The sequence below is a fragment of the Oncorhynchus nerka genome, linkage group LG12 (assembly GCF_034236695.1).
Source record: "Oncorhynchus nerka isolate Pitt River linkage group LG12, Oner_Uvic_2.0, whole genome shotgun sequence".
In the NCBI taxonomy this organism is placed as follows: domain Eukaryota; kingdom Metazoa; phylum Chordata; class Actinopteri; order Salmoniformes; family Salmonidae; genus Oncorhynchus; species Oncorhynchus nerka.
Window position 1 is genome coordinate 42,635,531 of NC_088407.1, and position 19,113 is coordinate 42,654,643.

The 19,113-nt window shown below is 50.7% G+C and overlaps 1 protein-coding gene across 1 annotated transcript in view; it reads left to right on the forward strand.

Annotated features, from left to right (window-relative positions):
* Window positions 1-19,113, forward strand: part of LOC115139092 (protein Smaug homolog 1-like) — a 119,444-nt gene that overhangs the window by 62,956 nt on the left and 37,375 nt on the right. The window contains exons 4-10 of the mRNA XM_065025606.1: window positions 3,343-3,672; window positions 5,149-5,259; window positions 6,555-6,664; window positions 7,175-7,261; window positions 8,274-8,520; window positions 9,195-9,280; window positions 11,483-11,601. Of these exons, the coding sequence (XP_064881678.1) occupies window positions 3,343-3,672; window positions 5,149-5,259; window positions 6,555-6,664; window positions 7,175-7,261; window positions 8,274-8,520; window positions 9,195-9,280; window positions 11,483-11,601 (1,090 nt within the window). The remainder of the gene's footprint in view (window positions 1-3,342; window positions 3,673-5,148; window positions 5,260-6,554; window positions 6,665-7,174; window positions 7,262-8,273; window positions 8,521-9,194; window positions 9,281-11,482; window positions 11,602-19,113) is intronic.

Below are 19,113 nucleotides of genomic sequence, written 5' to 3' on the forward strand. Positions count from 1 at the left end.
TAAGGAAAATGGCTAATATTTAGGGACTGGAGCATGTAATGTTAGCTGGGAAACTATTTTAAATCAGCCCGTGAAGTCCTATACATAGCCAGGCCAACACAGTTAGTGGTGCTGCATATAGGGAGAGAAAGAGACTGGCGGGCGGCACAAAGTGCTCTCCTGTACATCATCTCATTTGCCTTCTCAGCCAGTGTGCCCGCTCTAGCTTCTTCTGGAAGGTCTGTGACATATATATATCTCACTCACTCACAAATGGGACAGATTTTGTGTGACCTGGCTTCTCTTTTCTTTTTTTTAACTAGGCAAGTCCGTTAAGAACAAATTCTTATTTACAATGACTGCGTAGGAACGGAAGTGATTCTCTAGGTCTCCGTCTTAACTACAGAAATGTTGTTAGAAGGTAGACAACCGTTTGAACACAAGGCAGGCTGTGTCGACTCGAAGCGGGATTCTGATTCTCGTAATACAACACCCTACGCCACCAGCACCCCACCCGCAGTAGCTAGCCCCCTAACCACACAACTTTGAGTATGCAGCATGCTTATTTTTTTGTTTATTTGTCAGGGACCATGTACAACATGCCATTGCACCAGATTTAGCTATAGCAAAAGTTAATCTGTAGTCCCTGGGAGGAGAACCATCAACATCAGTACATCAATACAATGCTACAATGTAACACACTATTAAAATATCTATGTATAAAACAAGCATTAGTGAGGTCAAGCACTGATGTTGGGCGATTAGGCCTGGCTCGCAGTCGGCGTTCCAATTCATCCCAAAGGTTTTCGATGGGGTTGAGGTCAGGGCTCTGTGCAGGCCAGTCAAGTTCTTCCACACCGATCTCGACAAACCATTTCTGTATGGACCTCGCTTTGTGTGCAGGGGCATTGTCATGTTGAAACAGGAAAGGGCCTTCCCCAAACTGTTGCCACAAAGTTGGAAGCACAGAATCGTCCACAATGTCAGTGAATGCTTATAGCATTAAGATTTCCCTTCACTGGAACTAAGGGGCCTAGCTCGAACCATGAAAAACAGCCCCAGACTATTATTCCTCCTCCGCCAAACTTTACAGTTGGCACTATGCATTCGGGCAGGTAGCGTTCTAATGGCATCCACCAAACCCAGATTTGTCCGTCTCACTGCCAGATGTGAAGCGTGATTCAATAATCCAGAGAACGCGTTTCAACTGCTCCAGAGTCCAATGACTGCGAGCTTTACACCATTCTAGCTGACACTTGGCGTTGGTGATCTTAGGCTTGTGTGTGGCTTCTCGGTCATGGACATCCATTTCATGAAGCTCCCAACGAACAGTTCTTGTGTTGAAGGTGCTTCCAGAGGCAGTTTGGAACTCGGTAATGAGTGTTGCACCCGAGAATATAGTTTTACGCGCTAAACGCTTCAGCACTCGGCAGTCCCTTTCTGTGAGCTTGTGTGGCCTCCTTGCTGCTGAGCCGTTGTTGCTCCTAGACATTTCCACCTCACAATAACAGCACTTACAGTTGACCGGGGCAGCTCTAGCAGGGCAGACATTTGATGTTGGCAACCTATGATTGTGCCACGTTGAAAGTCACTTGCATGGCTGTGTGCTCGATTTTATTTTTTATATATACACCTGTCAGCAACGAATCCACTAATTTGAAAGGGGTTTTCACATAATTTTGTATCTTACTCACTCACTCACTCACTCACTCACTCACTCACTCAGAGATATATATATATATCTATATCTCACACACACAGTTGAAGTCGGAAGTTTACATACACTGAGGTTGGAGTCATTATAACTAGTTTTTCAACCAATCCACAAATGTATTGTTAACAAACTATAGTTTTGGCAAGTTGGGTAGGACATCTGCTTTGTGAAGATGCTGGAGGAAACAGGTACAAATGTATCTATATCCACAGTAAAACGAGTCCTATATCGACATAACCTGAAAGGCCGCTCAGCAAGGAAGAAGCCACTGCTCCAAAACCGCTTATAAAAAAGCCAGACTACAGTTTGCAACTGCACATGGGCACAAAGATCATAGTTTTTGGAGAAATGTCCTCTGGTCTGATGAAACAAAAATAGAACTGTTTGGACTTAATGACCATTGTTTTGTTTGGAGGAAAAAGGTGGAGGCTTCCAAGCCGAAGAACACCATCCCAAACGTGAAGCACGGGGGTGGCAGCATCATGTTGTGGGGTGCTTTGCTGCAGGAGGGACTGGTGCACTTCACAAAATAGATGGCATCATGAGGCAGGAAAAGTAGGTAGATATATTGAAGCAACATCTCAAGACATCAGTCAGGGTTAAAGCTTAGTCGCAAATGGGTCTTCCAAATTGACAATGACCGCAAACATACTTCCAAAGTTGTGGCAAAATGGCTTAAGGACAACAAAGTCAAGGTATTGGAGTGGCCATCACAAATTCCTGACCTCAATCCTATAGAAAGTTTGTGGGCAGAACTGAAAAAGCGTGTGCGAACAAGGAAGCCTACAAACCTGACTCATTTACACCAGCTCTGTCAGGAGGAATGGGCCAAAATTCACCCAACTTATTGTGGGAAGCTTGTGGACGCGCTACCGTAATGTTTGACCTAATGTATGTAAACTTCTGACCCACTGGGAATGTGATGAAATAAATAAAAGCTGAAATAGATCATTCTCTCTACTATTATTCTGACATTTCACATTCTTAAAATAAAGTGGTGATCCTAACTGACCTAAGACAGGGATTTTTACTAGGATTAAATGTCAGGAATTGTGGAAAACTGAGTTTAAATGTATGTAAACTTCCGACTTCAACTGTATATCGCACACACACACACACACACACACACAACAATAGACTATGTAATTATAATATTACATCAGTGTTTAAATGTCTCTTGGTCCTACAGTATCTGAAATCTTGAGTCGAAGTGTCTTCATGTTCACATGACTGGTTTACCTTTAGCCACTTTTTCAGGCGTTCCTGAAAGCTAGCAACGGTACTGTACTCTCTCACACTGATTGGCTGTGTGTTCCATAATCCAGACGCTCTGACTGAAAAGCTGCTTTCACTTCTAACTAGAGCTCCGTCACCACTAGCCTACTTCCCTCTGGTGCAGACAGAGACTTCTGGCTGGAGAACCGTGTATTGTGAATGGGTGTTGTCATCACTACATTGATTACAGTATCAAAGTTGAGCAGGGGGCTAAGGCTCATGTCTGGTCTGGGCCTCACCATGCCCATCTGTCCATATGTCCCTACTAGTTCTCTAGCTAACACAGTGTGTTGTAGTAGTATCATGGTAAACAGACCGCTGAGCCCCTTTCTAACAGTCTGGGCCTCCCCCTGTCTCTTGTGTGTATCTTGCAGTCCTGTCCGGCGGTGGCGGCGGGCAGCACAGTCCCCTGAAGCGCTCGGTGTCCCTCACCCCCCCGATGAGCGGCTGCTCCTTGGCCAGTTCCTCCTCCTCGTCGGGCGGCCAAGCCCTGGGCCTGGGTCATGGTTGGATCTCCCAGGAGGACCTGCGCGGTCCCCGGGGAGGAGGAGGGCTGGGGCTGGCCCCCACCGACCCTCACCACGCTCCCCTCTCCCCTCAGAGCAGCGTAGCGTCGTCGGGCAGTGGCGGCAGTGAGCACCTGGAGGATGGAGGAGGCTTGCACCGCAGCAGCACATTCCACGAGGAGGGCAGCTGCATGAGGGGTGAGTTCGGTACTCCACCGCTTTCATGCGTAGCTTAGGCACAGTGGACAGAGTAGCATTGAGGAGGCAGCCATGGGGGCTGGGGACTAGGGGAGTGGAGGGTGTTCACTTCAGCATGTCCCTCATTGATTGTTTGTTTTGAGGTGGCCAATGCTGCCCCCCCCCCTGCTTTTGGCAGTTAGATTTGTAGTGTAGTGATCTGGTCATTGATTTAAAATGTTAAAACTTCTAAATATCAGTCGCAGTGTCAGTCCAACAGAGCTTTTGTCCTGGTCTGAGGAGGTTAATATTGAAGAGGTGTAATTGAGGGAGGGGCGGGCAACCAAACCAATCAATCAACAATTGATCCAGAGGTTACCAGGGGTCATGAGTGATCTTTCACAAAAAAAAAACTGGCCAAACAAAACAGATCGCTTCACCCTGCGAGAAACCACATCTCCCTCCTTGCTCTTCCTTTCTGGGAAACAGTCCCTCACACACCAAACATATGGTTTGAAAGGAGTTCCTGGAAAACATTATGGGAGAATATCAATTCTCAATTTATAGTGTAGTGATCAAACAAGCAACTTGCTTTTCTCCAGGTGTTCACAAGCCACCCCTTCCCCCAGCTTCCCTTTCATAGAAATGAACATCCCATCTGTTGTCACATAATTCTGAATGTAGCCTACAGAAAAACACAACATTGGTCACATCAATGGTACTTTGTGGATTTTATTTTTTTATTTTTTGTACATAGTTCAAAATATCACATTCTATGGTTTCATCACTTATTAGACCTATCTCTGATGTCTTGTCTGTGCACATATTTGAGTGAACGTGGCAACAGGAAACAAGACACCTGTCGCATGGTATTTTAAGTTGTTATGCACCACTGCCGCTCATGTTAAGGGCTCGGATAAGTCTTGACTACAGTAACAACGGCGGGGCACAGACAGGACACAAGCAAACATGCTCCAGTCCGTCTCCGATGACATCTTTCAGGGGTGGCTTTCTTTTAGACCCTGTCGCATTGTCAGTCTCAGGACATGACACATACAGTGACATCTGGTTCATATACCCCATATAACCCTGAAGCCAAATGTACGTGACATCATGAAAATGATGGTTTTGGTTGAGTGATAGCCTTAACTCTCGTTTTAAGCCGATGTTGGTTTTTCATTGGGATAGTTGTGTGAATTGTTTGGTTATTTGGTTTTGAGAAAGGTGTGTGTGAGGAAAGGTGTATGGGGTGATATTAGTGCCAACAGAAATGTTATCCGAATTTAATCATTTTAGAATTTGTATTCTGAATTTGTATTCAATATTTTTTTACTTTGCGTTGCACAAGTTGATTCAATTTATGAATACAAATTCAAAATTAATGAATTCAGATCAAATGTATGTTGGAATTAATATCACTCCATAAATGGAGTCGGGAGCTTTATAGTTGATGCCGGCTGAAGCATTTTCACAAGTTTCCCCACTTCTTTACCCCAGTCTTTCCCTTAGATTATTGTCCAGGCGTGGCGCAAAGGCCCCCAAAGCAACATCCAGGCCCTCTGGGGACCAACAGAGTTGGGCAGGGGGGCCTGCCCCAGCTTTACAATGGTAGGGGAAACACTGCTTGACCCTCACTACCATTGACACGTATTAGTTCAGCAAATGCCCCTTATCCAGACTGACATTCAAATCGGAACAGTCCCTGCCTGCCTGCATACAGTACAGTAACGTTTCTTGGCACCACATCCCCCTCTGACAAGTAAAATTCTCGAAAGATAACTGACAGAGCGTCCAAGTCGTCTTCTGGGTCGTGTTCATTAGGGCACACAATGTTTGAAAGCGTTTTGCAACTGAAATGGAACATTTTGTGTTTCGTAGTCCAGGTAGTTCCCTCCCTGTTTCAGTCCATTTTCTTCCATTGGGTGCCTAATGAACATGACCCTGAACTTAACTTCACCGTAGCTATCTACAGGAAGAGTGAGATGACTCGCCTGTTTGTGGTTGTTGGGGGGGGAGTTAATAAAAAAACACCAGTATATTTACAGTCAACTCCCACCAGAGTTCTTTGAGTAGAGATTACTAAGCATTGCTAAGCGTTAACAATATAAACATTAGTTCCCCGAAGCGTTCCATCCATCACCTATATTCCAGACGTGTCTCAGCGTAGGAGTGCTGATTTAAGGGTCAGGTCCGTCGTCCTGTTCGTATACTCTTATTCATTACGATATAAAATGCAAACTGACCGTATATCAGCACTCCTACGCCAAGACGCTTTGAATATGGGTCCTGAACGGTCCATCCTGCTAACAGTGGCAGTTTCTAGATTTGTACGTCTTGGCTTAGGGTCAAAGATTTTGAAAGAAAGGCCATTTTATTCTTTGTTTAGAGCCTTACCAATTATGAAGTGGCAATGAAACATGATTTTTAAAGCAGTAAAGTGAAAGACCGCTAAGTGAATTGACATTTGCACTCTCACCGCACAACAACCATAGCGAGCGGTATAATTTTCCTTTTTACGCTTCTAGTCAACTAATGGTCATAGAACCAAAACTCTCTCAGCTAGCGACCAAAATATGAGGTGGTCTCTTGTATCAATGTTTACGTCACAGCCTTGACAGGAAAGGTTAGAGTTGCAGGGTTCCAAAATGCCACATTATATAGTACACTACTTTTGACCAGAGCTCTATGGGCACCGGTCTAAAGTAAAGTATTTAATAGGGAATAGGGTGCCATTTGGGACACCCCTGAGTCATTAGGCCAGTTTTAATGGTGAGAGGGATTACCAGAAAGGAGGACACTACCCCATCTGTGATGTCATAGGTCCCTGACTTACTCCAGCTGTGCCCTAGACATGTGACATTGGTCTGACGTGTGTGTGTGTGTGTGTGTGTGTGTGCCTACAGATGTGCCAGCCTGGCTGAAAAGCCTCCGTCTCCACAAATATGCGGCGCTCTTCTCCACTATGACTTATGACGAGATGATGTCACTGACCGAACAGCAGCTGGAATCACAGGTCAGTAGTAACCAGAGCATAGATGGCTTAAACTATGGGAATACCTAAGGAAAATGTACTAGGAATGCAACAGCAAATGTTAGGGCATTGAAAGTCACTGCCTTCAAAGAGCTGATAGACATGATCTGGTATTTTAAGCGTTACAAATAAGACATTATAACGGCTCATTCGTGCTTATAACAAGTTAAAAATCATTGGGGCGGCAGGGTAGCCTAGTGGTTAGAGTGTTGGACTAGTAACCGAAAGGTTGCAAGTTAAAATCCCCGATCTGACAAGGTACAAATCTGTCGTTCTGCCCCTGAACAGGCAGTTAACCCACTGCTCCTAGGCCGTAATTGAAAATAAGAATGTGTTAACTGACTTGCCTAGTTAAATAAAGGTCAAATAAAAAATACAAATTTAACCGCAGGCTTTAAGTAAAATGATGGACATTTTCAGTTTCAACACTTTGAGTTATTCATTATTAGTTTCACTGTGTATTTAACATGTCGTTGTGTTTTTCTTCTGCAGAATGTCACCAAAGGGGCACGGCACAAGATAGTGATCAGCATTCAGAAGCTGAAGGAGCGTCAGAAAATGCTGCGTTGCCTAGAGAAGGTCAGCGGTGCAAGTTGTCAACTTTTAGGTTGAGTGAATTGTCACAAAGCTTCTACTATGTCTGGAGGCCCAATCCCAAATCAACCTCTAAAACCCTACACCCTGTACACTTGTGGCAATCTAAGAGGATTTGACAGGTACAGTATAAGCAATATCGTTGTGAACAAGTGGAGCTGTTACCATATTGCTTACACCAGTCAAACCCTCTCAGATCTGTGAGTGCGTAGGGTCTAGGGGTTGATTTTTGGGATTGGGATTGAGCGGAGTAGGCGGACAAATGGGGTCAGCTTTTGACTTCCTTTCTAAAGGGTCAGTCAACTGAAGTTAGGACAGTTGCTCGTTCTCTTTTTCCTCGGTTCGACTTCTTCCTTCCCTCTGCACGTAGTGGGAAAGACTGGTGAAAACAATACTAGGAAGATGTCCAAGTGAGGGCCCTTGAAAGCTCTCCTTTCACTTTAGAAGCAGACAGGATAGGAGCGAAACGTGCGTGTATTTTTGGAACTACTTTCCCTCGTCATCTCATGGCTGGTATCCCGTCGCCCACCTGACAGCTGCTGGTGTAGCGAGGACTCTGACATAGACTTCTAGAATGCTTCTCCTCTGAATAGGAATGTGCATATTTGCCTCCCTTACTGTAATGGTCCGGAACTGTTTTGGTATCATCTAGGGCTGTGGTGGTATGCCGGTTAATGTCATGCAAAAGACTGCCGGTCTCACGGTAATTGACCGTTAATTAGCATAAACACATTTAGCATCTTGCAGGCCTCCACGCGTACCAGCCGCTGATGTGAGTCTTCGATGTTAAAGAAGCGCCTTCATATGAATCATGCTGATTTGACTTCCTCCCTGCTACACCTACCTTCTCCTTTCTTTTCACTCCTCTCTTTTCCCTCATCTTTGTGACCTCTTTCCTTTCTCATTCCTTTATTCTCTCTTGTCACTCTCTTAACTTTCTCTCTCTATCACTTTCTTGTATTCTTTTTCCCCTTCACTCTCTCCCTCTCTCTCCCAGGATGTGTTGGAGGGCGGTAACCTGCGTGGCCCTCTCGCCGAGCTCCACCAGATGATCCTGACGCCCATCAAGGCGGTGGCCAGCGATGAGTCGTCCCCCAGCTCTCCCTCCTCGACCGCACACAGGCCCCTGTTGAGCCCAGACGGGAAGAGCAGCGCCGCCCCGGGAGGAGGGGAGGGGGAGACGGGGACCGCACTCATCGCCGAGGGGGACATCCCCGGCCAGTTCACCCGCGTCATGGGCAAAGGTACAGAGGATCTAGTCCCGTAGGTTGGGAAGTGAAGTTGACGTAACGTTGTCCTACGCACAACACATTTGCTGTAGGTGCTGCTGAGAGACTGCACTGAAAGAAACTGAACACCTGGGATCACAGTGGTCAAAATAAAAGGGGTATTTAAATCAAAAAACAATTTTCATATCTTGCCCACCAGTCCACCATCGATGTGGTCTCAAAATATCATTATTTTGCACATGAGAGCGTCAGAGCTAGCCTGACAGCCTGTGTCTACTTCCTGGAAAAGTCTGATGACGCAAAAGGCAACATTATAGGCTTTTTGCGTTTACTTCATTTTGGGCATCAGGAGACTGAAAGTGATATATCTTGAAAACTTTAATGCTGATATTCACACTTTTTGGGACTGCATCAAAAGTGGACTAATGAAAAACATTTGGAGTAAATTGCCCCTTTTTAAGGGTGCTATAAGGAACATTCTAGTATGGGGCTTTTTGGTTTCTTGACTTCCTTTCCTCTCCATTACCAAGTCAGTGTTATGTGCTGAGGAAACAGTGGCCATATCAGAACAAATGTGGAAGATGGAAATCAGTGGGGCCAGGTTTCCCCTGAGCTTTCCTCTTCGCTCAAACCCTCTCTGTGTCATCAAAGGCCCCCTGCCTCACCCTCTCCTCTCTTTCGCTCTCCAGTTTGCACACAGCTCCTGGTGTCCAGGCCCGACGAAGAGAACATCAGCTCCTACCTGCAGCTCATTGACAAGTGCCTTCTTCACGAGGTATACACGCACAGACACACCTGACTGACAACATTTACATTTTACATTTAAGTCATTTAGCAGACGCTCTTATCCAGAGCGACTTACAAATTGGTGCGTTCACCTTAAGACATCCAGTGGAACAGCCACTTTACAATAGTGCATCTAAATCTTTTAAGGGGGGTGAGAAGGATTACTTTATCCTATCCTAGGTATTCCTGAAAGAGGTGGGGTTTCAGGTGTCTCCGGAAGGTGGTGATTGACTCCGCTGTCCTGGCGTTGTGAGGGAGTTTGTTCCACCATTGGGGGACCAGAGCAGCGAACAGTTTTGACTTGGCTGCGCGGGAACTGTACTTCCTCAGTGGTAGGGAGGCGAGCAGGCCAGAGGTGGATGAACGCAGTGCCCTTGTTTGGGTGTAGGGCCTGATCAGAGCCTGGAGGTACTGAGGTGCCGTTCCCCTCACAGCTCCGTAGGCAAGCACCATGGTCTTGTAGCGGATGCGAGCTTCAACTGGAAGCCAGTGGAGAGAGTGGAGGAGCGGGGTGACGTGAGAGAACTTGGGAAGGTTGAACACCAGACGGGCTGCGGCGTTCTGGATGAGTTGTAGGGTTTAATGGCACAGGCAGGGAGCCCAGCCAACAGCGAGTTGCAGTAATCCAGACGGAGATGACAAGTGCCTGGATTAGGACCTGCGCTGCTTCCTGTGTGAGGCAGGGTCGTACTCTGCGGATGTTGTAGAGCATGAACCTACAAGAACGGGCCACCGCCTTGATGTTAGTTGAGAACGACAGGGTGTTGTCCAGGATCACGCCAAGGTTCTTAGCGCTCTGGGAGGAGGACACAATGGAGTTGTCAACCGTGATGGCGAGATCATGGAACGGGCAGTCCTTCCCGGGAGGAAGAGCAGCTCCGTCTTGCCGAGGTTCAGCTTGAGGTGGTGATCCGTCATCCACACTGATATGTCTGCCAGACATGCAGAGATGCGATTCGCCACCTGGTCATCAGAAGGGGGAAAGGAGAAGATTAATTGTGTGTCGTCTGCATAGCAATGATAGGAGAGACCATGTGAGGTTATGACAGAGCCAAGTGACTTGGTGTATAGCGAGAATAGGAGAGGGCCTAGAACAGAGCCCTGGGGGACGCCAGTGGTGAGAGCGCGTGGTGAGGAGACAGATTCTCGCCACGCCACCTGGTAGGAGCGACCTGTCAGGTAGGACGCAATCAAGCGTGGGCCGCGCCGGAGATGCCCAACTCGGAGAGGGTGGAGAGGAGGATCTGATGGTTCACAGTATCGAAGGCAGCCGATAGGTCTAGAAGGATGAGAGCAGAGGAGAGAGAGTTAGCTTTAGCAGTGCGGAGGGCCTCCGTGATACAGAGAAGAGCAGTCTCAGTTGAATGACTAGTCTTGAAACCTGACTGATTTGGATCAAGAAGGTCATTCTGAGAGAGATAGCGGGAGAGCTGGCCAAGGACGGCACGTTCAAGAGTTTTGGAGAGAAAAGAAAGAAGGGATACTGGTCTGTAGTTGTTGACATCGGAGGGATCGAGTGTAGGTTTTTTCAGAAGGGGTGCAACTCTCGCTCTCTTGAAGACAGAAGGGACGTAGCCAGCGGTCAGGGATGAGTTGATGAGCGAGGTGAGGTAAGGGAGAAGGTCTCCGGAAATGGTCTGGAGAAGAGAGGAGGGAATAGGGTCAAGCGGGCAGGTTGTTGGGCGGCCGGCCGTCACAAGACGCGAGATTTCATCTGGAGAGAGAGGGGAGAAAGAGGTCAGAGCACAGGGTAGGGCAGTGTGAGCAGAACCAGCGGTGTCGTTTGACTTAGCAAACGAGGATCGGATGTCGTCGACCTTCTTTTCAAAATGGTTGATGAAGTCATCTGCAGAGAGGGAGGAGGGGGGAGGAGGATTCAGGAGGGAGGAGAAGGTGGCAAAGAGCTTCCTAGGGTTAGAGGCAGATGCTTGGAATTTAGAGTGGTAGAAAGTGGCTTTAGCAGCAGAGACAGAAGAGGAAAATGTAGAGAGGAGGGAGTGAAAGGATGCCAGGTCCGCAGGGAGGCGAGTTTTCCTCCATTTCCGCTCGGCTGCCCGGCAAGACAAGACTTTTCTTTATACACTTCTTCAGACCCTTATTTAGCTCCAGGGTGAAATGTATCACATTAGAACGTCTCTATGTTCTGACTGCAACCCCTCCTTCCCCCTCTCACCCCCCTCTCCAACTGCAGGCATTCACAGAGACGCAGAAGAAGCGACTGTTGTCGTGGAAACAACAGGTGCAGAAGCTGATCCGCTCCTTCCCCAGGAAGACCCTCTTGGACATGGCCGGCTACCGGGCACAGAGGAGGTAGGTTATAGACCGTGCGCGCACACACACAGGCACAGAGAGGGTGAGGTGCTCGCAGAGAGAGAGAGAGGTGAAACACACGCACAGAGAGAAGGGTGACACACACACAAACAGAGAGAGAAGGGTGACACACACACACACGAACGGAGAGAGAGGGTGACACACACACGAACGGAGAGAGAGGGTGACACACACACGAACGGAGAGAGAGGGTGACACACACACACACACGAACGGAGAGAGAGGGTGACACACACACACACACGAACGGAGAGAGAGGGTGACACACACACACACACGAACGGAGAGAGAGGGTGACACACACACACACACGAACGGAGAGAGAGGGTGACACACACACACACACGAACGGAGAGAGAGGGTGACACACACACGAACGGAGAGAGAGGGTGACACACACACACGAACGGAGAGAGAGGGTGACACACACACACACACACGAACGGAGAGAGGGTGACGGAGAGAGGGTGACACACACACACACACGAACGGAGAGAGAGGGTGACACACACACACACACGAACGGAGAGAGAGGGTGACACACACACACGAACGGAGAGAGAGGGTGACACACACACACGAACGGAGAGAGAGGGAGACACACACACGAACGGAGAGAGAGGGTGACACACACACACACGAACGGGAGAGAGGGTGACACACACACACACGAACGGAGGAGAGAGGGTGACACACACACACACACACGAACGGAGAGAGAGGGTGACACACACACACACACGAACGGAGAGAGAGGGTGACACACACACACACACGAGAGAGAGGGTGACACACACACACGGACGGAGAGAGAGGGTGACACACACACACACACGAACGGAGAGAGAGGTGACACACACACACACACGAACACACACACACACGAACGGAGAGAGAGGGTGACACACACACACACACACGAACGGAGAGAGAGGGTGACACACACACACACACGAACGGAGAGAGAGGGTGACACACACACACACGAACGGAGAGAGAGGGTGACACACACACGAACGGAGAGAGAGGGGTGACACACACACACACGAACGGGAGAGAGAGGTGACACACACACACACAGCGGAGAGAGGGTGACACACACACGAACGGAGAGAGAGAGGGTGACACACACACACACACACGACGGAGAGAGAGGGTGACACACACACACACGGAGCGGAGAGGGTGACACACACACACGAACGGAGAGAGAGGGTGACACACACACACACACACGAACACACACACACGAACGAGAGAGAGGGTGACACACACACACACACACACACGAACGGGAGAGAGAGGGTGACACACACACACACCGAACGGACGGGAGAGAGAGGGGTGACACACACACACACACACACACACAGAGGGTGACGAACGGAGAGAGAGGGTGACACACACACGAACGGAGAGAGAGGGGACACACACACACACACACGAACGGAGAGAGGGTGTGACACACACACACGAACGGGAGAGAGGGTGACACACACACACACACGAACGGAGAGAGAGGGTGACACACACACACACACGAACGGAGAGAGAGGGTGACACACACACACACACACGAACGGAGAGAGAGGGTGACACACACACACACGAACGGAGAGAGAGGGTGACACACACACACGACGGAGAGAGAGGGTGACACACACACACGGACGAACGGAGAGAGGGTGACACACACACACACACACACACGAACGGGAGAGAGGGTGACACACACACACACGAACGGAGAGAGAGGGTGACACACACGAACGGAGAGAGAGGGTGACACACACACACACACACGAACGGAGAGAGAGGGTGACACACACACACACGAACGGGAGAGAGGGTGACACACACACACACGAACACACACACGAACGGAGAGAGAGGGTGACACACACACACACACACACACACGAACGGGAGAGAGGGTGACACACACACACACACACACGGACGGAGAGAGGGTGACACACACACACACACACACACGAACGGAGAGAGAGGGTGACACACACACACACACACACGGAGAGAGGGTGACACACACACACACACGAACGGAGAGAGAGGGTGACACACACACACACACACACGAACGGAGAGAGAGGGTGACACACACACACGAACGAACGGAGAGAGGGTGACACACACACACACACACGAACGGAGAGAGGGTGACACACACACACACACGAACGGAGAGAGAGGGTGACACACACACACACACACACACACACGAACGGGAGAGAGGGTGACACACACACACACACGGAGAGAGACACACACACACACACGAACGGCGGAGAGAGGGTGACACACACACACACACGAACGAGAGAGAGGGTGACACACACACACGAACGGAGAGAGAGGGTGACACACACACACACACGAACGGAGAGAGAGGGTGACACACACACACACACGGAGAGAGAGAGGGTGACACACACACACACACACGAACGGAGAGAGAGGGTGACACACACACACACACACGAACGGAGAGAGAGGGTGACACACACACACACACACGAACGGAGAGAGAGGGTGACACACACACACACACGAACGGAGAGAGAGGGTGACACACACACACACACGAACGGAGAGAGAGGGTGACACACACACACACACACACACGAACGGAGAGAGAGGGTGACACACACACACACGAACGGAGAGAGAGGGTGACACACACACACACACACACACACACACACACGAACGGAGAGAGAGGGTGACACACACACACACAGACACACACACACACGAACGGAGAGAGAGGGTGACACACACACACACGAACGGAGAGAGAGGGTGACACACACACACACACGAACGGAGAGAGAGGGTGACACACACACACACAGACGGAGAGAGAGGGTGACACACACACGAACGGAGAGAGAGGGTGACACACACACACGAACGGAGAGAGAGGGTGACACACACACACGAACGGAGAGAGAGGGTGACACACACACACGAACGGAGAGAGAGGGTGACACACACACACACGAACGGAGAGAGAGGGTGACACACACACACACACACACACGAACGGAGAGAGAGGGTGACACACACACAACGGAGAGAGGGTGACACACACACACACACACACACACACAACGGAGAGAGAGGGTGACACACACACACACACACACGAACGGGAGAGAGGGTGACACACACACACACGAACGGAGAGAGGGTGACACACACACACACACACGAACGGAGAGAGAGGGTGACACACACACACGAACGGAGAGAGAGGGTGGAGAGAGAGGGTGACACACACACACACGAGAGAGAGGGTGACAACGGAGAGAGAGGGTGACACACACACACACACACGGAGAGAGAGGGTGACACACACACGAACGGAGAGAGAGGGTGACACACACACACACGAACGGAGAGAGGGTGACACACACACACACACGAACGGAGAGAGAGGGTGACACACACACACACACACACGAACGGAGAGAGAGGGTGACACACACACACACACACGAACGGAGAGAGAGGGTGACACACACACACACACACACGAACGGAGAGAGAGGGTGACACACACACACAACGGAGAGAGAGGGTGACACACACGACACGAACGGGAGAGAGAGGGTGACAGGGTGACACACACACACGACGAACGGAGAGAGAGGGTGACACACACACACACACACACGAACGGAGAGAGAGGGTGACACACACACACACGAACGGAGAGAGAGGGTGACACACACACACGAACGGAGAGAGAGGGTGACACACACACACGAACGGAGAGAGAGAGGGTGACACACACACACACGAACGGAGAGAGAGAGGGTGACACACACACACACGAACGGAGAGAGAGAGGGTGACACACACACACACACGAACGGAGAGAGAGAGGGTGACACACACACACACACACGAACGGAGAGAGAGAGGGTGACACACACACACACGGAGAGAGAGGGTGACACACACGACACGAACGGAGAGAGGGTGACACACACACACACACGAACACACACACACGAACGGAGAGAGGGTGACACACACACACACACACACGGAGAGAGAGGGTGACACACACACACACACGAACGACGACGGAGAGAGAGGGTGACACACGAACACACACACACACACGAACGGAGAGAGAGGGTGACACACACACACACGAACGGAGAGAGAGGGTGACACACACACACACACACACACACGAACGGGAGAGAGAGGGTGACACACACACACACACGAACGGAGAGAGGGTGACACACACACACACACACACACACACACACGAACGGAGAGAGAGGGTGCACACACACACACACACACGAACACACACACACACGAACGGAGAGAGAGGGTGACACACACACACACACACGACGGAGAGAGAGGGTGACACACACACACACACGAACGGAGAGAGGGTGACACACACACACACACACACGAACGGAGAGAGAGGGACACACACACACACGACGGAGAGACACACACACACACACACGAACGGAGAGAGAGACACACACACGAACGGAGAGAGGGTGACACACACACACACACACGAACGGAGAGAGAGGGTGACACACACACACACACGGAGAGACACACACACACGAACGGAGAGAGAGGGTGACACACACACACACACACACGAACGGAGAGAGAGGGTGACACACACACACACACACGAACGGAGAGAGAGGGTGACACACACACACACACACGAGAGGAGACGGAGAGGGTGACACACACACACACACGAACGGAGAGAGAGGGTGACACACACACACACGAACGGAGAGACACACGAACGGAGAGAGAGGGTGACACACACACACACACGAACGAGAGAGAGGGTGACACACACACACACGAACGGAGAGAGAGGGTGACACACACACACACACACACACGAACGGAGAGAGAGGGTGACACACACACACACACGACGAACGGAGAGAGAGGGTGACACACACACACACACACGGACGGGAGAGAGGGTGACACACACACACACACACACGAACGGAGAGAGAGGGTGGAACGGAGAGAGAGGGTGACACACACACACACACACGACGAACGGAGAGAGAGGGTGACACACACACGAACGGAGAGAGAGGGTGACACACACACACACGAACGGAGAGAGGTGGTGTGACACACACACACACACACGAACGGAGAGAGAGGGTGACACACACACACACACGACGGAGAGAGGGTGACACACACGAACGGAGAGAGAGGGTGACACACACACACACGAACGGAGAGAGAGAGGGTGACACACACACACACACACGAACGGAGAGAGAGGGTGACACACACACACACGAACGGGAGAGAGGGTGACACACACACACACACGAACGGAGAGAGAGGGTGACACACACACACACACACACGAACGGAGAGAGGGTGACACACACACACACACGAACGGAGAGAGGGTGACACACACACACACGAACGGAGAGAGAGGGTGACACACACACACACACACACGAACGGAGAGAGGGGTGACACACACACACGACGGAGAGAGAGGGTGACACACACACACGACACGGAGAGAGAGGGTGACACACACACACACACACACACACGAACGGAGAGAGAGGGTGACACACACACACACACACACACGAACGACGGAGAGAGGGTGACACACACACACACACGACACGGACGAACGGAGAGAGAGGGTGGGTGACACACACACACACACGAACGGAGAGAGAGGGTGACACACACACACACACACGAACGGAGAGAGGGTGACACACACACACACACGGAGAGAGGGTGACACACACACGAACGAGAGGGTGACGGAGAGAGGGTGACACACACACACGAACGGAGAGAGAGGGTGACACACACACACACACGAACGGAGAGAGAGGGTGACACACACACACACACGAACGGAGAGAGAGGGTGACACACACACACACACACACACACACGAACGGAGAGAGAGGGTGACACACACACACACGACGGAGAGAGAGGGTGACACACACACACACACGGAGAGAGAGGGTGACACACACACACACGAACGGAGAGAGAGGGTGACACACACACACACACACGAACGGGAGAGAGGGTGACACACACACACACACACACGAACGGAGAGAGGGTGACACACACACACACGACGGAGAGAGAACGGAGAGAGAGGGTGACACACACACACACGAACGGAGAGAGAGGGTGACACACACACACACACACACAGGGTGACACACACACACACACACACGAACGGAGAGAGAGGGTGACACACACACACACACACACGAACGGAGGAGAGGGTGACACAGACGGAGAGAGAGGGTGACACACACACACACGAACGGAGAGAGAGGGTGACACACACACACACACACGAACGGAGAGAGAGGGTGACACACACACACACGACACGACGGAGAGAGAGAGAGGGTGACACACACACACACACGGAGAGAGAGGGTGACACACACACACACACGACGAACGGAGAGAGAGGGGAGACGGAGAGAGGGTGACACACACACACACACACACGAACGGGAGAGAGGGTGACACACACACACACGAACGGGAGAGAGGGTGACACACACACACACACGAACGGAGAGAGAGGGTGACACACACACACGAACACACACACACACACACACACACACGAACGGAGAGAGAGGGTGACACACACACACACACGAACGGGAGAGAGAGGGTGACACACACACACACACGAACGGAGAGAGGGGACACACACACACACACACACACGAACGGGAGAGAGGGTGACACACACACACACACGGACGGAGAGAGAGGGTGACACACACACACACACACGAACACACACACACACGAACGGAGAGAGAGGGTGACACACACACACACACACGAACGGAGAGAGAGGGTGACACACACACACACACGAACGGAGAGAGAGGGTGACACACACACACACGAACGGAGAGAGAGGGTGACACACACACACACGAACGGAGAGAGAGGGTGACACACACACGAACGGGAGAGAGGGTGACACACACACACACGAACGGAGAGAGAGGGTGACACACACACACACACGAACGGAGAGAGAGGGTGACACACACACACACACGGACGGAGAGAGGGTGACACACACACACACACACGGAGAGAGACGAACGGAGAGAGAGGGTGACACACACACGAACGGAGAGAGAGGGTGACACACACACACGAACACACACACGAACGAACGGAGAGAGGGTGACACACACACACGACACACACACACACGAACGGGAGAGAGGGTGACACACACACACGAACGGAGAGAGAGGGTGTGACACACACACGACGGAGAGAGGGTGACACACACGAACGGAGAGAGAGGGTGACACACACACACACGAACGGAGAGAGAGGGTGACACACACACACACACACGAACGGAGAGAGAGGGTGACACAC